Raw genomic sequence first — 25,610 nt, 5'->3', positions numbered from 1 at the left:
AGGAACCAGATCAATGGGACTTTTGAATGTTTGGCCAAGACATCTGGTTTCTATACAACAGAGAAAGAGTGACCGAATGCACACAAGAATGACTAAATCAGGATTCTATTCTAGAAAGATGACTCCGGCATTGTGAAGGGTGAACTGAACAGGGGAGAGACTGGCAGCTGGGAGAGCAGCTAGCCACCGGGGATGACCACACGTGCTTGTCTGCAGAATGAGAGCGTGCCGTATGCTGAGAGAGGCACTGGAAGTGGAAGGCCAGGTCTGCTTAGCTGTCGTAGCAAAGAACCACAAACTAGGGGCTTAAAGAGAAGTTGATTGTCTCCCAGTTCTGGAGACTAGAAGTCTGAACTCCAGATGACAGCAGGGCCATGTTCCCTTTGAAACCTTAGAGGAGTACTTCCTCGCTTATTCTGAGCATCTGATGGTTTGCTGGCAGTCTCTGGCATCCCTTGGGTGCAGCTGCATCAATCAATCCAATCTCTGCCTCATGGTCATGGCGTTCTCCCTGTATCTGTCCTCTTACAAGGACATGGGGCATATTGGATTAGGGACCCACCCTTACACTGTGTGACCACAGCCTCAACTTAATGGATCATGTCTGCAGTGACCCTATTTCCAAAGTGGGCCTTGTTCTGAGGTACCAGGGGGTTAGTTCAGTAGAACCTCAACATGTCTTTTTGGGGGACACAATTCAACCCATTCCAACCAGGCCTGACGTCTTACTGGACAGAAGCATAGAGGGAGAGAGCAGAGATGAGGCTCCACATGGCACTGCACTAGCTTCTCTGGCTGACCAGCCCTTTGTCTGGATGTGGCAGGAGGCCACCTATAATGTGTGATGAGAGAGGCACCCTTTACAGGTCCGCGGGCTCCCCCACGATGCTGTCTTCTCATTTAACATGTCCTGAAATTCCACCAACTCCCACAGCTGCATCACGAGAAAGTGTCTTCAGAGTTACGATACAGGGAATGTGAGGGCAATTTCTCACCTTCTTAGACCGGGTTAATGATGCTTGTGAGGAGCAAAAAAGGCTTTTCTGATAGTCTGTGACACTTCACACCACAGCCACTAGATGGCAATCATCACACATTTCCAAGCCACAATCTTGAAAGCCTGGAAGCAACTACTTACTTATTAGCACAGGAAATAATTAGGGAGAAGTCCTGTTTCCCGTGATTCCCCTATAGATTTCAGTGTATGGAAAACTCAAAAAGTGGAAAAAAGACTGTCTCTCACAATAGTCTTAATCAGTCTGAGCACTGTTCACACCTTTTAGTTGCAGAGTAAATAACTATATTCATAAATATTCATGAGTCCACTGAATGTAACCCGGATAAAAAGCAAAAACTATGAACAGTATTCGGTCTTGAGCATAATTTATGCCCAAACATCTCTGGTATATAAAGGAAGAGACCCTTACTCCATGTGCTCTGTTTACTTGGTCATTAGCAAGGGTGAAGAGGGCACGGCTGGAAAATTTCATCTTCTGTCATCCACTGTAAGCAGAGAGCAACAGAGTAACAGCCCCACCTTTGTGATGCTGCCAGGAGAGAGGAAAGCAACATGGGAGAATTGTAGTGCTCCAGCCGGCCCACCCAGTAGCCTGACTTTGAAATACCACTGATTACATGTAAAGAAAATACTTTAAAAATCTGATTTAAGTGCATCCTAACGGTCTGCATAAACCATGTTTCCCCACTCAAACCTAGAAGCTGAGTTGGAAGAAAGGAATCAGATGATAATCATAATAGCTGGCTAATACAGCACTTTGCAAGGTAGAAAATTCCAGAATCAGGTATTTCTCAAGTCCTCCAGTAAAAAAGTCTCCAGTTTTATAACATATCTAAGTAACACATAAGAAAATCTTTACGCTGGAATTGTTAGATGCTTATAATTTTAAGATGCTCCTGCTTTTTTGGAGATGGATCCAAAAGGGAGGGTGCAACAACTGTAATTTCCTACATGTGCTTCTTGTTTACCAAATATTTTTTTCTTCTGCACACATAAATCTATACTCAAAAGAGAAGAGGAAACATTTATTAAGCTAAATATTCTTTCTAAAATAGCTCATTAAATATATTTTACTACTTACAGGAAGATTCTATTATCACCCCCGGTTTGGGGGTAAGGATCTGATATTTCAGAAGTTGCATGGTTTGGGGCGCCTGGGTGGCTCAGTTGTTGGGTGTCTGCCTTCTGCTCAGGTCATGATCCCAGGGTCCTGGGATTGGGGCCCACATTGGGCTTCCTGCTTCGTGGGAAGCCTGCTTCTCCCTCTCCCACTCATCCTGCTTGTGTTCCCTCTCTTGCTGTGTCTATGTCAAATGAATAAAATCTTAAAACAACAAAAAAAAGGTTGCATGGCTTATATAGACACACAGAATGGAGCGGGGTGTCAAACCTCAGTATATCTAATTTGGAGTTGAAAGTTTTAAAATTATCTCAGACTGCCTTCCATATGAAGATTTAAAAAGATGTCCCCGCTCTTCTGACGGTCATAGGGGAACTGTAAGGCAGGACACAAGGGAAGGTGGCCAGCTCCCTAAGGAGGGGCCCACTAATGGGGCATAAAATCCTGTTCACCCAGCATCACTGGGTGCAGTGTCTCTGGAGGGTGGGGCCAAACTGCATTGCTTGTAATTCCATGCCTCAGTGTCCTGCTCATGCTCTGACTGGAGGGCTCTTCCCCCAACAGGGGACACCTCCTCTAGGAAGCCCTCTCTGACTCACTCTTGTTCTTCCATGGGTCATTCACAGGCTTGCCCCTGTCACTGCTCTACCTTGCATCTTCTGCTGCTGCCCCTGTGATGGCATGGTGTCGGGGTTTGTTCACAAGTCTGTCTCCCTGCTTGTGAGTTCTGTACTCATTTCTGCCCCTGGTGCAGGGCCAGTACCAGGCGTTCAACACATGCCTGCTGATGGGTGGACGCACGGATGGAGGAATGAATGAATTTGTTCTAGTAGCAGAACAAGAAGGTGAGGCCTTTTGGAGATTGGCCTCCCTTTCTTCACAATTCCATTCCATGTCATAAAAGGACACGTGTAAGGCTTTGTGCTTCTTCAGGTTTCCAGAAAGCACTACCTGGATAGGATCCATCTGACCTTATGCTTGGCTTAAATATTAAACTTAATTACTTAGGCTATTCCAAGGGAAGCAGTCAGCTGTCAAGGTGGCTACCGACATACGCGGGGTTTCAATTTAAAGCAATCTGCGGTCATTAACTTCCCTTGCCTCGCCATAACTTTCATCAGGGTGAATAGCGGTGACATTTTAAATTGAAAAAGGAAGGGGTAGGGATGAGAGGGGCAGGGGGGTGCTGAGATGTGACCCAGTTGTCAAGAGCAGAAAAGACTGCATTAAAACTCATCCCTCCCTCACCCCTATGCCATTCCCTTTGGGTTTTTAAAGACAAACTGGAACTAAAACTGACCAGCATAGAAGCTTCTTGATGAGACTTGTGTGATCTATTTGGCTTTCAATGTAGAGCTGACTAATGCTTTCCTCCTCTCCCCAACAAAAAAGTAATGGAGGGAAGAATGGATTTACTTCAAGAAAATTCCATTTTCTTGGTGAACAAATATTAGGAAGTTTCATATGGGATGAACATTTGGAGGTCTGGGGCACTGGTTAGAGATGGGAGAGCCAGACTGGAGGCCAGCCAGTTCACTGTCCTTCTCTGTGGCCCAGGAACTATATCATTTAGGTCAGGATCCTTCTAAACCTATCATATCAGCCTGGGAACTACAGCCTTCTCTAACCTGGCCATGCTATACAGCTCAATCTTATGGTGACGAAACAAGCTTGAAGAGAACTTTAGTGATGTGCTGAAGGTCACTCAGTTGGTTCATGGCAGAGTCAAGACAAATATGACAACTCCCATTCATTCAACACCTATGTTCGTAGATGTCAGGCACTTTTACGTTCATTACTCTGTTCCTTACACCAAGCCAGGAGCATCAAATAAATATTGTTCTCTCCATCTAGGAGAGTAAATTCAGAGAGGTTAGGTAGTTTGCATTGGTGATGTTTTGATGTTCCTTTGTGATGTAGATATTTTGAAACTGGTCATTTTTACATTTGCACCTCTACAGTGTTCTTGAAAACAAACCATTTAACTTCAGCTTTAAAAAACAAACTAATAATGGGCTCAGCAGACATCTCACTTCATCCCTGTCCGGAGGTCCCATTCCTTATTAGATGAAATTCAGGACTGGGGAGGCCACGGATGGAGTAATTTCAGGGATGGAGTGAAGGTCAAGTTGAGGATGAGCTCAGAGATGGAATGGCGCCAAGTTTCCTATTGTGCACTTTCCTTGATATTAAGAAACACCTAAAAGTACCTTGATTTACTTTTAGATTGTCCCGAAATTTACTTCTCCTTTTCCTTACATCTTGCAATCAAGGTCTCTGAATTCGAGATGGAACTCCTTCATGGCAATGTTCAACCTCCTGCTTAGTACGTATTTGTTTCCCTTGGCACTCAACAAGGAGACCCTTGGATTCAGAGGCCCAAAACCTTGTAACAATACAGCAAGATATGGATTCCAATGAAGTTGAGAGAGGTTATGTAACTTTTCCAAGGACATAAAGCTGTCTCCTCATGGTCATGGTAGAGCCAAGGCGGCCTGGGTCCCAAGACCAGCACTGTCCGAATGGTTGTATTTGTCTTTTCTTTTTTTTTTTTTAAAGATTTTATTTATTAATTTGACAGAGAGAAATCACAAGTAGATGGAGAGGCAGCCAGAGAGAGAGAGAGAGGGAAGCAGGCTCTCTGCTGAGCAGAGAGCCCGATGTGGGACTCGATCCCAGAACTCTGAGATCATGACCTGAGCCGAAGGCAGCGGCTTAACCCACTGAGCCACCCAGGCGCCCTGTCTTCTCTTTCTGACCAAGGCAAGGCATGAGCTATCTCCCTGCAGGCTGGACCTGGGTTTGGGAACAGAAACTGCACATCCTCAGATGGTCAGGCTGTGGGCACTTTCCTCTAGCGGTCCGATCCCCATCTTCATCTTCCATGAGGGCCTGTGCTGGACATTCTTTTGCCCTTCCAGACCCACTCTCCACCTTTCTCCATCCAGCTTTGTGCCCTGTGGAGGTCCTCTATGGACCACACCGACAGGCTCCCTTGACCTAAGGCCATGGTGGGAGACGAAGAGGTTCAAGGAGCTGAGGTCAAGTATTTATTCTGGCCATCATATGGCCATCATGTGGGTTGGCTATGTTCCTCGTCAAAGGACACAGATCCCATTAGAAAGCCCTCTGCTATCCCCTCCCTCAGGTTTTAGAAATGGCTCTTTCCCTTTTTCCTCTTGAGTCTAGATGTGGTAATGCCTCCTCCACTTCACTTGCCCTGGGAGAATGTATTCTTTCTGTTGGTTTCCTTAAACCATACCTTTGCAAATGGTTTCTTGGAAATTCCCCGGACTCTCGTGTGCTATCATTCTCTGCCAAGACTATTTCTTTTTCCTTCTTTACTATTTCCAGGTGGTTAAAAGGCTCAACCAATTATTTATTTGATCCATTATTATTTAAAAGTAGCTTTCAAAAAAAGATATCACAGATCTTAACAATTTCTTAGAGAATTTTGGGAGTTTGCTAAACTGTGATCTGCCACCTTCCTTTTCCTGGTTTGAAAATAACAGATTTCACAAAACAGTGAGGCTCTAAATTCACTGGAACTCTAAATTTATTCAGTGACTTTATAAAAAAAAAAAAAAGACTTTTTTTTGCTGAGTCAGAAGACAATGGAGGAACTTCAAGTCAGCCATACGTTTTCCCCAGTAGAACTAAGTGACAATAGGTCTGCTGTGGGCACAGGCAGAGTTGTGCTAGGAGGACCCTGAAGAAATATCTAAGGTCAATTTAAAATTCCTCTCTGAGAATTGCCAGAGTCTGGTCAGCAGAACTGGACCTGCAATTTTCTAAGTGACTCTGGGGATGGGTTAAAGCCCTGGAATTCAAAACAATGAATTTACTGGGGTGCCTGGGTGGTAAATAAATAAAATCTTTAAAAAAAATGAATTTATCCTCTGGACAGCTTTGGGGTTGCCAAAGGACGGGAGGTGAAGAGATCAAGGTTTTCACGGGGGACAAAGTATTAATGCCCAATTACCAGAAATAGGAAGAAAAAGCATCTTCCATATCCTGTTACTATGTGACCAGATTACTCATTAGCCAAACCACGATATTTTTTCAGAGAGGAAGGGTGTTCAATTCCTCTGTGCAGCATATACAGACCGGACTGGACCTGGCAAGTGGGATGTTGGGTCAGAAATAAACAGAGGAATGTCTTCCTCAAGAGCCCCTGTTGGGAGAGGTGCCTTCCAGGACACACCTACTTCTGCTGTACTGTGCCCTGCATCGCCTCCCCCTGGGCGGGTGAAGGAGGTGGGCCATGTTCATTAAACTACTATTTTATTTACTCCTCACAAGAAGCCATGGAAGAGATGAAAAAGCCGAGATTGAAGTGAGTCAGTGACGTACCCAAGGCAAGCTGATGGTGGAGGAGGCTTCCTAGGATTGCGGCTTGTCTGATTTCAGAGCCAACCCTTGCCTTCACTACTACAGCCCAGCAATGGATGGCACGTGAAGCAAAAGGGATGGCGAGCAAGGTGCTAACAAGTATACTTCTTTTTTTCTGAACTTTCCTGAGAGACGGCTTACCAAAAAAAGCAGGTGGACACTCAAAGATCGGAGCCAAGGGAAATCCAGTGGGCAGACGGCCTTCACAGAGGAGACCGAGCTCAGCCTGAAGGTTGGCTTCATTTAATCACATTCTACCTGTAGGTTTTGTGAGGGTGACACCCTGAAATTCTCTCTTTGGTTGTACGAGACAAATGTGCCAGCTGGTGCACACGGATATGCACTGCTGTGTAAATGCACACAGGTGAGTCGCATCACAGAGCAGTTATCACTAGATCAGGAGCCGCCATGGTGTAGAGCAGCATTCCTCAGAAAGAAGAGCTCTGTGTGTGCTCAGAACATTTCCTGAGGCTGGAGGGTGGCTCTCTTACCACCACCACACACACACTCTTCTTTCATTTCAGTCTCCAAGGTTCTAATTAAGATTATGCATCTCTTCTACTCTCTCTTTTAAAGATTTTATTTATTTGGCAGACAGAGATCACAAGTAGGCAGAGAGGCAGGCAGAGAGAGAGAGGAGGAAGCAGGCTCCCTGCTGAGCGGAGAGCCCTATGCAGGGCTTGATCCCAGGACCCTGGGATCTTGACCTGAGCCGAAGGCAGAGGCTTTAACCCACTGAGCTACCCAGGTACCCCTCTCTTCCACTCTCTTAACTCCTACCTGTCTTTCCCTTCTAAACTCAGCTGATCTGTGGGCCCCGGGCTTGTCTTAACAACCGTAACTTGATCCTGATGTCAGTCTCTTATGCAGCTGCTTCCAGCTCACTACATCCAGAATTTCCCCCAATCTCCCTCCCCTGAATTTGGCTTCTCCTGATTATTTGTTACTCAAAATTTATCTTATTTGTCCACACTTAGTTTGGTTTTGTTTGAAATTACTGATGAGTCAACAAAGTGCTGGCACATCTATGGTGAAACTTCAAAATCCTTAACAATGTAAGTGACCTTGTGCTTAGCATATTCAGGATAATAAACTCAATATTTTATAGCATTATCTGACTTAATTTTTACCCCAATCCTATGAAGTCCCCTAATTTGCTGAAGATGAGGCTCAGAATAGTCAAGTAACTTGGCCTATATCATAAGAGCTGAAAGGTTCAAATCCAGAACTGTCTCCAAAGCCCATTTTCAACCATGATGTTATACTGTAAAGAGTATCAATATTCTTATCTCAGGATAATATAAAGGGAAACCATCTTCACTGGGTCAAAGCTGGGAGGGCTCTTGCAAATGATGAAATCCGAATACCTTATTGTATAGATGAATGGAAGTCAGTGGGATGAGAGGACGCAACTTTTTCCGAGGATAGAGTGAGTACAGAAGAGGTGGGTGACTGTTTATTCAGCACCCATTCTCCCGTCTCCTTCCTCCTAAGGGGATCCTGCTTTTGTCAGGTCTTCGCTATGTGATCATGCATTTCAAGGGAAGCTGGCCCATCTTCAGTCCAAGGGGATGAGTCATGACTGGTTTAATCCATCATGATGATCTCATTCTCCTCACACTGATTGGATCATGCAGGGCAAATGACACCCTTTTGGCCCAATGACATATGAGGAAATTCACTGCATGTCTTTGGGGAAGGTTCCCTTCCTCCTTCTTCTTCCTCTTCTTCTTCTTCTTTTTTTTTTTTGTTTCCTCACTTCTAAAAAAGAGCTGCAGGAAGACACCTGAAGATATCTATGAACCTCAGGAAATTCTCCTGATGGAGGGAGAGGAGCTATGAACACTTCCATTATTTACTACTTACTGTGTCAGTTTTCTTACTAGGTCTTTCCATAAGTGATCTCCTCTTCTCAGACAAAATAGCAAGACAAGTTTTATCATATTTATTCATGGATGAGGAAACCCAGACCTAATAACAGTTAAGTCATTCAGTGGTTAACCGGTAGCTTCAGGATACAAGTCTAGAAATGTACGGCTTCAAATTTATCATGCTTTGTAGTAGCTCTTTTCATATTGAATAAATAATTTATGTTAGTCTCAAAAAGGACATTTCCCTCGATGTGCCCAGTGGAGTTCGGTTCTGAGTCTGAAGAGCCCTGAACCCTCAGAGGCTTGTCCAGTGGAGTCGGTTGGTCCCTCCTGCTGATGGTCCTCCGAAATGGCAACAGCCTAGACAGATAAGTGTGATCAAGGAGGTGCAAATCATTCCATATAGCTGGCTTTGGGGACATGACTGGGAGGCTCCTTTTGTCTAATGTCTTGCCGTCAACTTTGAATCACTTGGAGACTTTGGCATGAGTTAACCATGGTCACAGCAAATGGCACAAGTGAAGCAACTGGTTCGTTTGCATTCTTGGCTGACTTAATTCAGCTGAACGGTATAAGACCAATTTTACTTCTTTTAGAAAAAGCCATGCAAACCTCTCCAAAGAAAGATAAAAATGCCTGCCTAATAGGGTCGTGGTATGAACCAATGAGTTAATTTCCCTAATACAGCTTTTGTCACATGGTAAGAAACAGAACAGGCTACTTTCCTAATTCCCCATTTTCCTCTTTGCTTCCTTTAAATCTTTGCTCTATGACCGTCTTCTCAATGAGATATAATATAAGGTTAAAAAGGAAGATATGATTCAGATTGGAACAGGGATTATGGGCAGGCTCTGGAGAAGTGAGATTTCAGCTGGAGTTTATAATGAGATGTATTAGCTGGTAAATGTCAGGGGTAAGAGTATTTGGGAAGATGGATGTAATAGCATGTGCCAAGATCCTAAGACAGGGAAGCCACTGGCATATCTCTATCTAAAATGACCCCTGTGGGGGTTCCTGGGTAGCTCAGATGGTTGAGAAACCCAGGAACTTTTGGTTTTGGCTCAGGTCATGATCTCAGGGTCATGAGATGGACCCCACATCAGGCTCCAGGCTCAGTGAAGAGTCTGCTTGACATTTCTTTCCCTCTGCTCTTCCCCCAACTTGTGCACACATGCTTTCTCTCTCTCTCAACTCAATCAATCAATCAATCAATCTTTGAAAAAGTAAATTAAATGACCAAAGTAGTAGGGCTGTAATAAGCCAGGAAGAAAGTGGATTGAGATGAGACTGAAGATATAGGCAGGATCGAGTCCCACAGGGCTTGCTAAAATGCAAGTTTTGCATTTCAGATTGTTCCCTAATTAACACGGCAGCCCAACGCAGACTTCTAAGCAAAACAGTGATCTGCCACATGGAAAACAAATCGGAGAAAGGCAGGCAGGAAAACAGAGAGCAGTTAGGAGACTTCTGCCGTGGTGCAGGTGAGGGATGAGGACTTGGACTAGAGTGGTGACAGTGAAGATGGCGATAAAGGGGCTTACTTGAGACATATTTTATAGAAGAAAAAAAATATGGCTTGTTGATAGAATGCTGCAGGAGGTGAGATGTGGGAGGCATGAAGGAGCCTTGGCAGTTTCTGGAATGAGTAACTGAATGGACAGAGGCGTCATTACCCGAGACGGGAAGCTCAGGAGGAAAAGCAGATTTAGGAGAGAAGATCAAAGGTTCCGTTTCTGACAAGTTAAATTGTGAGATGCCTGCAGGATATTCAAGTGGGGATGTCTAATGGGAAGGTAGATATATGGCTCTGGAGCTCAGGAGAGTCTGTGTAGAAATACAAATTTGCCAAAATACAGGCTATTTGAAGCCACTGTTATTGCTGGCTGTAGTGCTATTTTTGTTGTTGTTGTTGTTTGTTTGTTTTAAATGTCTGGCTGACTTTGTACTGGTTTATTTGGCTTCTCTTTTGAATACCCGAACCTATGGTTGTTGTTATATCTTTTAGTCTCTTATCTTAATTATCTCCTTTGATGGTTTCTTTCTAATTACATTGTAAAGGCAGAGCACTGCAACAGAAAGATGGAGATTCTGACTATTTGTGTGCCTTGGGAAAATCACTTAGGATCTCCAGGTATTAGTTTCTCATCTGTAAAAGAAAGGTATTGGTTGTTTCCAGTTTAAAAAAATCTATGATTCACTAATCTAAGAATTACCCATTAAGGTGTGTCTACTTTTTTAAGCCCATAAAGGATTCATAGTTGGACCACTGGGAAATTAGCTTAGATCAGATCTTGAAGGATATTCTGAAGTCCACATCATGTCCAGCAATTAACAGTTAAACCAAGTACTGTTAATGACAATCTCAGATATAGATACTATTGCTGTAATTTGACCAGTGTTTCTTCTGCACTTGTGGATATAGCATACAGAAAAGAAGTGGAAATTTAGATATTTACTCATCAAAGTACATCACGTTTGAATCCAAGACAAACCTGTCTTACTGCAAATTCCTACCAGAATGGGCACTCTTCAAGTGAACTTCTGCATATATTACAGTGAATTCTATGAGATGTAAAAAGCCTGGATTATTGACCAAAGGACACATGTAACAGCGTTTCTTCATGTTCTTCAAGGTAAAGCTATACAAAGCATCAACACAATCAGCACTTTTCCTTACCTCCGTGACAGCAAAGCTTCTCTTTCCACAGGGAACCATCTTGTACCACTTGTCATGCAACACATCCATAAACCCATGGGACTTGTACTGACTGATGAGCTCGGATATATTGGAGGTCAGTGGAGAGTTGGGCGGGAGACCAATGCCATACCCTAGAAGAGAATACAACCTCAGGTCAGCTTTTCACCTGAGAGCATCTGAAGAGGTGCCAGCACGCTTGTGTGATATTGCCATCAGTTCTGGTACCAAGGGCAGGGTGAGCTTTTATCATCTTTCCTTCAAAGGTCACAGAGAGGTCCAAGGTATGATTATTACACATCTGCTGCCTTTCTGAGTAGAAGAGATGAATCTGGAAAGGAGAGGAATGGGCTGTGCACCGTGTTCCAGGAACACATTATATTCCAAGGCCTTCTGCTTCCCTTCAAGATAATTTTGAGAAGATACCTTTGAGGCCTTTACCAGGACTAGGATTTTCTATTCACCTCTCCTAAAGTCCCTCCTCTGAACCTTAAACACACAAAATTGGATTAATTATAATCTTGGGTTTATGACGTTCTCTCATCATTGGTCATGCAGGACCCTCTTTTACTTTTGTCAATTTTTAATAATGAGACCATGCCTCAGTATAACATGAGAATTTAAACATCCACAAAAACTTATCACCCCACCCCAAAAAAAGAGTCAGGTAAAACCAAGTGTTGGGGGGTGACTGGGTGGCTCAGTGGGTTAAGCCTCTGCCTTCGGCTCGAGTTGTGATCTCAGGGTCCTGGAATTGAGCCCCATGTCAGGCTCTCTGCTTGGTGGGGAGCCTGCTTCCCCCGCTCTCTCTGCCTGCCTCTCTGTCTGCTTGTGATCTCTCTCTGTCAAATAAATGAATAAAATCTCAAAAAAAACCCACACAAAACCCAAGTGTTGGAGAAGATGTAGGTCCATAAGATCACATATGTTGCATCTGCAAATACAAATTGATATAACCATTGTGGAAAATAGTTTGCTATTTTTTCTTAAGATTTTATTTCTTTATTTGACAGAGAGCGAGATTAGGAGAGAGAGAGAGAGCACAAACAGGGGGAACAGCAGGTAGAAGGCAAGGGAGAAGCAGGCTCCCTGCTGAGCAAGGAGCTGGAAGTGGGCTCAATCTCAGGACCCTGGGGTCATGACCTGAGCCGAAGGCAGATGCTTAACCATCTGAGCCACCCAGGTGCCCTAAAATAGTTTGCTATTATTTTGTATAGTTGAACATCTATATGCTCTAAGACCAGTAATTTTAAGTACATTTCTAAAGAGCTCCACTACAACCACACCAGGAGATATGTATCAGAATGTTCTTAGAAGCACTGTTCATAATAGTAAAAATTTGGAAACAACCCAAATGTTCTTTGACAAGAGAATGGGTAAATAAATTGTGGAATATTACATCACTGGCATATTGTATATAGTGTGAAACATATGAAGTAGAACTACATGGGATAATATGGATGACTCCAAGCCATACTGACTACAAAAGATCCACCCCAGAAGATTACAGCATGAATCTATTGCATAAATGCAAACACATTCAAAATGAAATAGTGTATTTTTAGGAATTCGTATGTATGTGGCAAAAGTACAGTTAGAAGAAAATCAAGGAACTAATAAGCCCAACATCCAGGATAGCGGTTACTTAAGGCAAGAGAGGAAAGGGAAAGGACGAAGGAATAGCACAAAGGTGGATGCAAAGTGTTGTCAGAGTTTTTTAATAACCAGCTTGGACTGCGTATCCTTGCTCTGTATGGCTTTACTTCCTTTCCAACCTGTTAATTCACTAGTAAGCTCTCTGATGAGCCATGTGAAAGAGCTAATTAACTACACTTTGTCTTTAGCTATTGGACAGCATAGTCAAAAAAAGATATTTTGCCCTCAGGATGATTGAGGAAGATAAACTAAAAGTATAGCTCGTTCTTTTTTCACTGATAAAGACTAAAAGGCTGTCGAGAATTCAAAGATACTTCATGAAAACAAATACTTGCTATAATTATTTCTATCTTGAAATTTATTTCCGAGGACATTAGTTTTTGCTTTTGTTTTTATTGTGTATACACAAATCCTTTTTTTAAAAAAATGAGACTTGAGATGTGTTTATAAGCAACAAAAGAGAAGAAATAAATAAGGCAGAAAACGTTTTTGAGTTTTAAAGAGCTGTATGGTTTTTTCCCTGATAATTTTGTTTGTTCCCTAACAATGGCCAGTCAGGGAAGTGATGACAATGTCAAGAGCATGATTAGAATTTTCCATCCAAAGGGCTATTTTGACTGCCTACTTTGTGCCCAGTAGTTTTGGCTTGAAAAGCAAGACCGACAATGAAAGACTTTACATAGGCAGCCTGTTCTGCTGATGTTATCATTAAATAACATTTTTTATAATGGGCAACTAACCATAACGAAGTAACCAGTTTTCTTTAGAAACTTTTATTATAATGAATGCTATTTACAACTCAGTTGCAAGTTCATTCTTTCAGGACTTATTTACATGTCAGGCACAACCCTAGTCATGTGTATAATAATACGCAATGACTTACTGACTCACGCATTCATTATTCACTCATTCAACAATTACTTACTGAGTGACTAGGCACTGTGTTAACTGATCAGGATTTAGTAATCAGCAAGGCAGAGGCAGTCCCTGCCATTATTATTAGTGCACCATGTAATGATTATTTCGTTACAAGTAAGATAAATGCCACGAGAGAGAACTGGGGCATATATAACACAGAGTGGGAGAACTTGGAACTGTCTGGTGGAAGTGGGTTGATTGTCAGCACAGTTATACCAGGTTTGCTGAATATTACCATATTTCTTCCCCCGGGGCAATAATTTTCAACCATTTCTGATATGTATTAAGAGATTACTATATACTATACACTATAATAAACTTTATATGTACCTTACCCCATCTTGTAGACCATGCACTAGACTAAGACTGTATACTATACTGTGGTCTATAGTTGAGTTAAATCATGCTGGAATTTAATAACTAGAATGTACTGAGTTCTACTGTGTACCAGATAATATACCACATGGGTCTAACTGCTATAAGAACTTATGCATAATATGTAATACTTTAGGAATAAGTAAACTGCCCAAGGTTACACAGCTTGTAATTGGCAAAGCTAGCATCTGAAAGTAGCTCTGTTTGAGTCTAAGGCCAATGTTCTTCCCAAGGTGTCCAGCATAACATGCGACCAAGCTAAAGGAATACTTGGCCTATCTCCTCCTCTTCAACACAAGCTCTATCACTACAATCATATTGATATAATCTCCCCAAACCGGGCAATGCAGGAAAAAACCACAATCATCTAAACTGAAGGTTTGTTTCCAGCAGACAAAATATATATTATTCATGGGCATATTTTGTTTATAAACTTTTCCTTAAGTTGTAGAAATATACTGTAAATATAGCCCTACCTGGTCCATGATTATATACAAGATGAGGATATTAACTAGCAAGGACACCCCCTGACTATATTGTTTCTTCTAAAAATCACCTCAAAGCCAACAATTCCGGTCCAGCTTAGTGTAATAATGGCAGGAATGTTTTCATCTGATATGCGCTTATTCCATACCTATTCATCTATTCATTAATTCCACAAACATGTGTTGAATGTTTATTCTGTGCCAGATACCCTGCCAAGGGCTACAGAGGTTTCCAAGTTAACTCGGACGCAGCTCTATCCTTATGAAGCTACGGGGGCATGAGGGCAATGGGCCAGACATAAATAACTACACAACATGGGAGGAAGTTACAGGACGTTTCTGGAAAACAAGATAGATGATGCATAAATTCAATAAAGGTCAAATATGAAAACTGGACACAATGAGGAGGATAGATAAAACTCTACGGATTTCACAGGAATGAGAACTTTCTACCTGATGGGAGGATGAGAAGAGGCATCGTAGACTGATTCTTGATAGTGGCATTTTGGGGTAGATGAGACAGAAATACGTGGTGTAAAGTTTAAAAAGCTGAAATTAATACTTATGATAAATCTATATATTCTAAGAATAGAATTTTGGCACTACAACAAAAGTACTAAAAATGCCTTAGGGAAAAAGCTATGTTGAAGTTACAGGGACATTTATAAAAAATTGCTACATAGGAAATAATAAATATTAAATCACTCTACTCCATCACGTCAAGGTTAATTTCCAATTGACTGCTAAAAATAGATGACTGTCCTTCTAAATTTTCTATTTTAATACATATATTATTGACATTTAGATGATTATTAGCATCAATAATAATTATGAGCTAAGTAAAACACACTAGGAATATAGAACAAGGGGAGACATTTCTCACAGGAAAAAAGTTATCTGGTGACTAGGAGAGGTATTTGTTAAAAGACATAAAAATCCATTTTATTCAGAAACCTAAAATAGTAAAACCTTGAAGGTTTCATTTCTGTCCTTCTCTTTATCAGTTGCTTTTCAAATTTGATTGTGTTCATTGGTCAAAGAATTCTTATTTTTAAATTGCTGACTCAACCTAGCAGCCTGAGTTGCTTTCATTATCATTAGAAACGTGGCTTTGCAATAAAGACGAGGTTGACTATTTTGTGGTTGATGGATGAAGCAAAATGGAATCCTTCAACCCTAAAGATGAAGGCATCAGGCACCCTGGAAATTGGATACAGCTTAATAGCCCAAGAGAACAATTTTCAGAACAGAATCCTGATCTTTTCCCCATGGATAAATCAGCTTTACTCAGCTAAGAGTGGGGGAAATATATTTTGGCTAGCAAATGTATAGTTAGAAATTCATAGACTAGAAGAATCTTCCTGAAATGTAGTTGGTAATAGATATTTTGAAAATGAGATCTTAGATAGGGTTAAAAAGGCTTCAGGAAAGAGAGATTAATTCATTTTTGCTGTCTGTCCTTGGAATACCACATTTAGCTACTCTGGGGCAATGGTTGAGAACATATTATAATAGCCCCAGCTGTAAAGTAGACTTTAATTATGAGTTTCCCTTACCCCCAGCACATGAGAGTGGAGAAAGAAGTATGTGGAAGAAGCTGAGATGTGTGAGGGTTATCTCTCCTGGGATAATTTTCTGGAGAATCACTCTCAGTCTATTAATTCGATATACTGAATAATAATAATTTGCTGGGCACTCCATGCTTGTCCATGCTTCACATGGATTATTTCACTTGACCTTCACAACTCCATGCTAGCTGTGGTATTCACAGACCCATTATGCAGATGAGGGGCCTGAAGAACAAAGGAAATGACTTGCTCCGTGGGGTACAATGAGTTAACAGCAACTCTATTCTCACCCAAGCACTCAGACTCCAGAGCCAGTGCTCCAAAACACTGTATTAAATACTTAGTGTTAAGAAAGTAAAAGAATAAACTCAAAAAACAGGCAAAGGTCTTCGGCAGAAAGGTCACAAATCATTACTGTGCAGTTCCATTACTCTTTCTTCCTACTTGACCTTTATTGTCAGCTAACTCCAATGCATAAATTTGGGACATGTATTCATTTATCTCAACACTTTCTTTTTTTTCCAGAGCACACTATACGTCTTTGTGTCCCTGGGTGTATGGTATTTAATATGACGAATTCTAAAGAGTTTCGGTTTGCTGTGCTGAGTCCTCATGAAAAGGTTTTAAACTCAAAGTGGAGCCACCGGCTCACACTGGCCTCACCTTTATCTTTTAAGCCTAAATAAATGCAGACTGGTGGAGTGGGGAGGGGAGGGCAGTTGGTACCAGGAGCTGGTGTGATATCAGTACTATATAAAGTGAATGAACATTCAACATGAAGCAGTCAGTCAATGGACCACTCTTCCCTCCTAAGTTCACAAAGCCATGTGAGCACCTGGGAAAGTATATACAGATATCAGGGTCCCTTGATGAACTGCAACAGTCGTTGAATTAGATACTTATTTCAAATTTAACCTTCTGAGTTACCTAAGGTTATACATCACCTATTATATAACTGTTATGCAGCAGACACAGATACATATATAAAACATTCCTGTAAGCTAAAAGGGTAAGACTTGTTCATAAATTGCTTTCATCACATTTTTATGCCTTTAAAGTTGAATTAATTAATAAGTCTGCATTTTTGTAAGTTCAAGAAACATAAATGTTGTCAAAGCATATAATATTTTTAAAAATGTCTTCAAGAGAAATATTCCCTAAAAATTTATGAGATTAACTTTTTTTTTTTAAAAGCAGAGCTCAAGGGGTGCCTTGGTGGCTCAGTCATTAAGCGTCTGCTTTTGGCTCAGTTCATGACCCCAGGGTCCGGTGATCAAGCCCCACATATCCCTACATCAGGGCTCCTTGCTCAGCAGGGAGTCTGCTCCTCCCTCTCCGTTGGCCCCTCCCCCTGCACATGCTCATGCTCTCTCACTGTCAAATAAATTTAAAAAATCCTTAAAAAAAAAAAAGAAAGCAGGGATCAAGACTTTTACTAGTATCTCTATCACATTGTAACAAATTTAAGTATCCTCCCTTTGTGTGTCACCAAGTTCTGTTTTTAGGCTGTGAACTTGGTGGCAGGGACAGTACTGAATTAAATTTTCTGATTTTCACCTCACCCAGAATAAACCAGCAGTGTTTTTTTTTTTTTTTAAGAATAACCAACAATGAGGGGAATGCTTTCTATTCAGATCTGTGGTTTTTCTGTTCTCTTGCAGAGAGAGCTCTTTCATGCGCCATTTTGTGCTCATCCCCTTTGAAAACAATGTGGTGTGTGGAGAAGATGGGAACTTTAAGAGCTAAGGCTCAGCAGCACAGACGGAAATGTAAACAGGGAACCAGTGGGGAGTTAATTGTGTGGCATCTGGCACTGGGGTCTAGCAGAGGCAAACAAGCCATCTCACCACTGTCTTTTGACAAGCTAGGTTTGCCCCCTGAAGACAAAGGTGGAGAATGGAGTCCCTCATTCTTATGCCCGCTGCAAATGATTCATTGTTAGTAGTTGCTAAAGGCAAGAGGGACCTCAATTACCCAGTATATCTAGGACAGAAAAGAAATGTAACATCCTTTGCATATCCCCAGATGCCACAAAAAAAAAAGAAAAAAAAAAGGGATTTTTCCATTGTTACACCAAAATGGGGTTATATAATAAATGTTCTTTTGGTTTTTCTTGACTTTTTTCTTTTTAGACTTTTCTATCTCAAATTGTAGTTTTAATAGAAGACAACTACCATTAAATCTCTCTGTTCCTGAGTTCTATCCCTGGTTCAGGTGGAGGTCACTTTGCCTGGAGAAAAGATTGATTTCTCTTAGGAGAAGGCTCAGAGAAACAACATCAGCTCTTACACTCTCATTCATCACAAAAACAAAGACCAAAGTAGAAAATTTGGTGATATGTTTAGGAGAGACAGAGATCAACTGTGGCTGGGAAAATGGAATCAGAATAGTTTTGATACGCTAGTTAACATACAGAAAAGCAGAGTTTTCTGCAAATAGGACTTGGGTACCCTCACAGGATTGTCTGAAGTCAAAGTGTTTTTTGACAAGTAAGCATGGCTGTCTTGAGATCCAGCATGTACTGTCAGAGAAGGGAAGCTGGGAATTGGTAGATGTGAAATTTGCTGGTTCAAACGATCAGTTCCATATATCAACAGTTGTCCAGAATGAAAGGAGCAACTGACAAAGCAATCCTTCTTTGCCCCTGAAGTTTGATGGATTGGTTGATCAAGTTGGGAGCAAAAATGTGCTGCCAGTGGGGGAGAAAGGCAAACCTGAGGTCCCAAAAAAGGTTTTGTTTAGGACTCTTAAAGGTTACTTAGGTATAGAAAAAAAGTTCTTTTTCTATTGTTTTCCCACCTCGTGGAAAAAAAGCAAAACAAAACATTTATTTAGGAACCATGAGATTTGGATTCTAATTCCAGTATTATCATTTAATTGTGTGATTATGAAAAACTGATGTAATGTCCCTGGGCTTTCTTGTGGACAACAGGAGTAGATTGGATTAGATCAACACTGAGGTCCTTCCAGTTGTAGAATGTGATCATTCTAGTTTTTGCATCAGATTCATTACAGGAATTAGAAAATCCAGATAAAAGCAAAATTGGACTCCCCATTTGTTACACTATGCCCCCATTCTCAGATATCTGAAGCAACATCATCTGGGTAACAACAATTGTTGTTGTTGTTTGAACAATTGGATAAATTAATTTTTATGGAGTAGGTGAAAAATAAATTCCTAGCTTCAGCAACTTAAGAGCTAAGTGCTTATGAGCTGAAAATAAAAACAAGGGAAGATGAATAGCTTTTTGCCTCTGACTCTGGCATTTGTGACTTGCTAGGTTGGCAAAGTGAGCATATCCTGAGTCAGAGCGAACTGAGAGTGACTGTCTCAGACCTTCTATAGCAAATGGCTTCCCCACGGTTAGAAGTTGGCAGTCAGCATCTATTGATACTTCATAATCCAGGAGGGCCTTGTCCATGATGAAGGCGTCTAGTTTCTCTGGATCATTCCTATATTTAAGACCAAGAGAGGAAAAGAGAAAAATGATTCATTAGTAGACAGAAAAGGTTGACAACTGGCTTTTGTTTAGGGGACAGAAATCTGGAAAGAAAGGGCGGCCCAAGCCAGGTAGCTGCTGACTCAGCCTAGTTGACGTCTCACTGACCCGTGGAGAACAGACCCGGGGAAACAGATACTCTTCTAAGAGAGCATGACATCTTTCCAATGATTTATCTACCCGTTCCTTTTCTTACTTCTAAATTCAACAATAAAGCCAGAGTGACTGAATTGAATGGGAAGGTTCAATTCTCTTATATAAACTGAGAGACTCGTTTGTGCGAGGCACAAACTGACTGTTCTCCACACACAGGATCACTCACCATGGCTGGGGGGTCGGTGGTATTACCCCATTTTAGCAGATGAGGTAACTGAGGCTCAGAGAGTCAAAGTAACCTGATCCAGGTTACATAGCTAGACAGTGTTGTGGGTCAGGTGGTTTCATTAATCAATGTATGGAAATTTTTATTTCTTTCTGTCGTGATCACTATCATGTTCTCCAGAGATCAGGAATCAATTCATATTTAGGAATACATACTAAGGAAATACAAATCTATCTATATCTAGCAGTCCTGGGGAAAAGGGAGATAAAAGATCTCTTTAAAGTCCATGGGCCAGCATTCATTAACTGGAGGGTGAAGTGATCTATAGGTAATAGATCTTAGTGGTCTGCTTTATTAATATATCTCCAGAGATTCATGTTTCACTCCCAACCTAGGGGGCGATTCAGGCAGGAATCATTTAAGGTAGGTGTTCCTGGTTTGTATCAGAGAATCAGATGTGAACTGGGCTCAAGGTGCCAACAGGCGCCTTGTGCGTCCTTCATGTGTTCTCCCCATTTTTTAAATGTAGGCACAGGAATGGTCGGGAGGAAGGTATGTCTCAGCACTGGCTGGATTCTCAATTACAAAGGAGGCAAGGAAGGGGGAATCTTAAAAGGAACTGTTTAGGGTGTATGCAATGATTCTTGTTTTCAGCCACCTCAAATCCTTTTTGGAAGGGGGTAGGACATACAGCCATTTAAGAAAGGCCCTCAGGGCTGTCCAAACATCTTGGCAAAGAGAAAAACTCTTCTCTATTCCATCTAGACTCAATCTTTCCCCTCTGAGAGCCAAAAATGAGTCTACTGGAATTCAATAGAGTGGAGTGGTGTTAAACTCCGAACAGAGCAAGGCTAGGGCCCATCGAAAATCTGAAAAAAAAAAAAAAAAAAAAGACACCCTTAGACACCTCTAAGATTCATCAGTGGGAAGGAAGTACATATTGGCATGGATGGCTTTGTCTGGGCCATACACGGACACAGAGTAAATAGGTCAACTTCCCTTTTCTTGATGCCATTGACCATTGCTTCCTCTTTCTACTCTTCCAGCCTATTGAAAATGTATTCCCTTTTCCAGGAGCATTGGATTGAAGTCATAATGAGACCTGTGTTTAACTCTAACCAAAATAAAACACATCTCCCAGTTCCACAGCTGTGGGAAGCTTCAGAAAGGGTTGGGGATGTGAACTGTCTCCTAGGAGCTGATGATGAGGAACCTTAATGGAATCTTGGCAATAAAATAAAAATCAAGCTGAAAGATGTTTCTCCAATAAAAGTTTTACTGTCACAATAACAAAATGTGCCTTGGGAGCTACATAGCAACTAGTCACCATTTACCAGTACTCTGCAAATATATGAGGTAGCAATAGTAATAGAAAAAATATTGGGGTTCAGTTTTTCTAAGCAGTAATTACTGAGGTCTGGTCTCAGTGGTATCCTTAAATAATCACTCCTGATTCTGGACTGCAAAGTGACGTTAGTTATGACAGGTCTCTACTGCACAGGAAGGCAAGAAGTAATTAGCTCACAGACTCCCCTGGGGTCCCGAGTCACTGGTGAGCAAGTGGTTGTGTGTGATCCAGGTAAAATGACTGGCTGAATCATCCTTACACTTGGCAGGGCCCCCAATTGTTTCTCCCATTACAGAATCATGCTCTGCCTTTTTGAGAATTCATTTAATTATACATATGCCACAAAATAATATATATACCACAATAACATATACTCACAGAGGACTCTGGAAGTGTGTTCTGCAGGCCAGGGCTCTGGGATGCCAGGGGGTTAGTATGAGGACTGTCGTTTCTTGGGAGTGGTGGCTAAGAGCACTGGAAGTGACTTATGTATCTGCCTATATTCCAATGTCACCTCCACCAGCAAATCACCTGGGGAACTTGTTAATATGCAGTTTCGGCGGGGTGTGGGGGTGGGGAGTGGGGGTGGGGCTGGCAGTCAGCATTTTTCACAAACTCCCAAGGCTAACAGGATCAGGGATGCTGCTGGAACATGGACTATTCTTTGAACATCAAGGACCTCTTTTCTCTTATGGTTCCTAGAGTGGGCTGCAGCAGCAATTGGATTCTAGGGACCTGGTTCTAGTCCCAACTCTGCTACTTGCTGACTAAATTACTATGGACAAGTTGCTTCTTTAAGGTCTCAGCTTCTTCACTGGTGCCTGCTTCTCTAATGATTTCATTTCTCCAAGCTAGAGTGGGGACAACTCAGGGCCTTCTCAGGTGTAGCCTCCAGAATAAATGAGTACCCTGAGTGGAACTGGGGACTGTCACAGGACTGGCACATCTCACTCTTTTCACATGGCCAGAAGAGCCCAGTTTGTCAGCGATTACTGTCTAGTGGGGAGCCACTGCCATGACCCTGACATCTTCTCTCTCTTAGTCATGAATTTGCCTGCCAGGAGCAGAGAGAAGAGGAGCTGGCAAGCAAAGGAGCACTCAACTCTGTGTTAGAGAGGGAGTCGAATATTCTAATGTTCTTGCAAAACCAAAAGAGTCATTTCATAATGCAAAAGTAGCATTTCATCCTACACAACTTGGCAAATCTGAGAGCACAAGCCTTCCTCTCTAGACTCTATAGGGTCCTATCGAGCTCTTCAGAAACACATTAGCTCTTATGTCTCATGCAATTATTCGTTTGTTTTCCTTCTTCCCTAAGAGAATTTGAGGTGGCAAGTCCTCTGTCCACTGGGAAGATTACTGTGGTTGACCATAGGTAAACCTGTTTCCTGAGGCTGCATGATTTTAGGGAGTGGAGGCTTGAATGTATGTCACTGTCCTGAGACTATCAGGCACAAGGGAGAGGACTGCTCACGCTTACACCGTGGAACTTATCAGGAGCTATTCATTCCCTTCTCCCAGGCAGACCAGAGGAGCAGATCGGTAACTGCACTGCCCTCCTTTGCATTGAGCTTCGCTGAATTACAGGCTCTGATAATCTGCCATGGCGATGTGATTGCTCTTGATTGCTTCTCATAAATTCTGATGGGAAGGATGCAGGCATGGGAATCATTGCCTTTTATCTTATTTCCTTTCTACAGGAAATCTCCAAGATAAATTCCATTTCCTTGTGGCAAGAGGAGACGGTCCATGGGCTTAGAGCTTCACTGTGAAGGCAAGGGCTGCTTTGGGACACTTTATCCTCTGGCCACATTCCCTGAGGGTTTGATCATTTCAGCACTGTTGTTTTCTGAAGTGATGTCAGGCCCACATTTACTTCCCCCACCATCTGCTACACTAATGACCCCACTGGCACTTCGAGCAAAGCTACTGCCAACTGGGGATGATGCAGGTAACTGGTAATCTAGGCCACATAATTAAATGCACACTATTCCGTAATGCTTTCTCCATCTCACACAGTGTGAGGTATTACTGAATACACAGTGGGTATATTTAGCTATCATTAAAAAAAAAAAAAAAAACCCAACAGATACTACATATATATCAGTAGCTAAGACTTCTCTTTCATTGAGAACTTTCTAGACTTGAGGTTGACACTCACTTCAGATACTCCACTCCGTCAGGGGTGGCTGGTACATTGTACCTTCTCATATACTCATGCATCTCTGGGAAGCTTTGCCTCACATAATCTTCAGCACTGCTTTCCCGGACAGTTCCAAAGCGGAAGCCTTGAGAGGGATGATGCAGCTATGAGGGAGAAAGAAATGTCTTTAATATAAATTATTCTTAGGATTGTTTTCAAAAATTTCCTCTTCCATCACTCTTTGGAATTGAATAGTGATTTAGAATTTTTCAAACACACATGTCATAAACACCTACACAGAAATGTGCAGACGTGGACATGCCCTTTCATACCCCAGTTTTCACAGAAGTAATTGTTTCATCTTCAGAAGCAAATGTATGGAAACAACAAACAGAAAACATAAAACAGGTTTCTGCTTTACGCTGAGAACTTATCAGACTTCTTTAGACACTGTATAAATTGGCATGCAGAACCAGCCTCATTATCATAAATTGCATACTGGAGAAAGTATAAAGATAATAAATTAAAGGTTGTGCTTCTCCTTGGTTGGAACTACACAAAGAATAAGTTAAAACTCTGTGTCCTGAGACTGAACTATACCTTACCTAAAGTAGTGAATATATCTTTTTTTTGGGGACTCTCCATTTTGTACTACATTTTAAATTTGTTAAATTTACTTTTGGTATAATTATGAAATGATCTCTTTTCTTTAGATAAATCTAACTGTATTTTCCAGTGCTGAGTCATGCTATACCTTTGCTCAAATGGAATGGGATGTAATAAGGCAGTTAGGAGACACAGAGGAGAAGGGTATCTGGGGTAGACCCACTACTACAGTTCTGCAGGGTGTGGGACCTTGCAGTGAGAAGTAGCACAGGAGCTCTGCAGAGGCTTTCTGTCACCAAGAACGATAAATATACAGCACATGCAAAATTACTGTTGTGAAAGCTGTACAGAAGTGTTAATGTAGCATCTAGATTTAGGATTATTTCCAATATAAGAATGAACTGGGATTGGGCCATGTTATAAAGAGAGTAGAATACCCTATAGTCGGGAGTATTTCAGAGAGGATACTCTTCCACAACTGTCACATTAGATTTCTTGCACTTTTTTGTTCTGCTTCATGTTGACATATTTGATGTCATTGCTTCTGACCTAAAGTCCTGGAACAGGAATCCATGGAGGGGCTTTGTGAAGTTTATAAAGCTCCTGAAATTGTAGGCAGCGTTTTACCTAACTATGTTTGTAATTTTCTTCTATGAGAAAAATAGTACAGTTTCATGTTTTAATAATTTTATTATTAACCCTGAAAGGTGAAGGGTTTGTTTATAACCCTGAAAGGTAAAGAACTTGCTGCATATGGCAACTTATATTTAAGATGAATTAGCTTTGTCACATGCTAAAATTATAACAATATGGTAAAAATATAACATGCTTATGCTAAAAATATAAAATAAAATTTTGTTAATAAAATTAACAATAATTAGGGGGGTGGGGTTATGGACATTGGGGAGGGTATGTGCTTTGGTGAGTGCTGTGAAGTGTGTAAACCTGGCGATTCACAGACCTGTACCCCTGGGGATAAAAATATATGTTTATAAAAAATAAAAAATTAAAAAATAAAATAAACAATAATTAATACATTTCATGGCACAACCTTATAGAATATTATACAATGTCTAAATCGTGTTTTGAAGCATATTTAATGAAACAAGGTAAAATGCTCATATGACAAATGGGAGAAAAAGCTTTTGTATGTTATGATCAAATTAAATTATCTATATAGTTACTTTAAATGTTATGACCCCCAACACAGATATTTCTCTCTCTCTCTCTCTCTCTCTCACACACACACACACACACACATACACACACGCCTTCGAAGAAAATGTATTGAGATATTAACAGTGATTGTCCCACTGGTGGTGAAATGACAAGTGTACTTATTTATTTACAGATTTATGGAAACATGCCTCATGTTTATAAGTAGAAAAAGTTTATTTTATGATCAGCAAAGCAAATCCCTCACTAACTTATTCAATATTTACTGAAGGCCTACTTTGCACAACTTTCAAAGTTACTGGGGCCACAAAGGCAAGTTCCTGCAATCACTGCCACGCGGGAACTCACCATCTGCTTGTTTTTTTTTTATCTATTTTGGAGATCCCACTGTTGAGTAGGTGATTAGGTAATACTCTT

The 25,610-nt window shown here is 41.3% G+C and overlaps 1 protein-coding gene across 1 annotated transcript in view; it reads right to left on the bottom strand.

Annotated features, from left to right (window-relative positions):
- Nucleotides 1–25,610, bottom strand: part of GRIN3A (glutamate ionotropic receptor NMDA type subunit 3A) — a 164,033-nt gene that overhangs the window by 25,270 nt on the left and 113,153 nt on the right. The window contains exons 4-6 of the mRNA XM_059411168.1: nt 23,430–23,575; nt 19,436–19,551; nt 11,079–11,230 (exon numbers count right to left, since the gene is read on the bottom strand). Of these exons, the coding sequence (XP_059267151.1) occupies nt 11,079–11,230; nt 19,436–19,551; nt 23,430–23,575 (414 nt within the window). The remainder of the gene's footprint in view (nt 1–11,078; nt 11,231–19,435; nt 19,552–23,429; nt 23,576–25,610) is intronic.

This window comes from Mustela nigripes, chromosome 9, assembly GCF_022355385.1.
Source record: "Mustela nigripes isolate SB6536 chromosome 9, MUSNIG.SB6536, whole genome shotgun sequence".
NCBI classification, from domain to species: domain Eukaryota; kingdom Metazoa; phylum Chordata; class Mammalia; order Carnivora; family Mustelidae; genus Mustela; species Mustela nigripes.
Note: the sequence above shows the minus strand (reverse complement) of the source record. Positions and strands in the feature narration are given on the sequence as shown.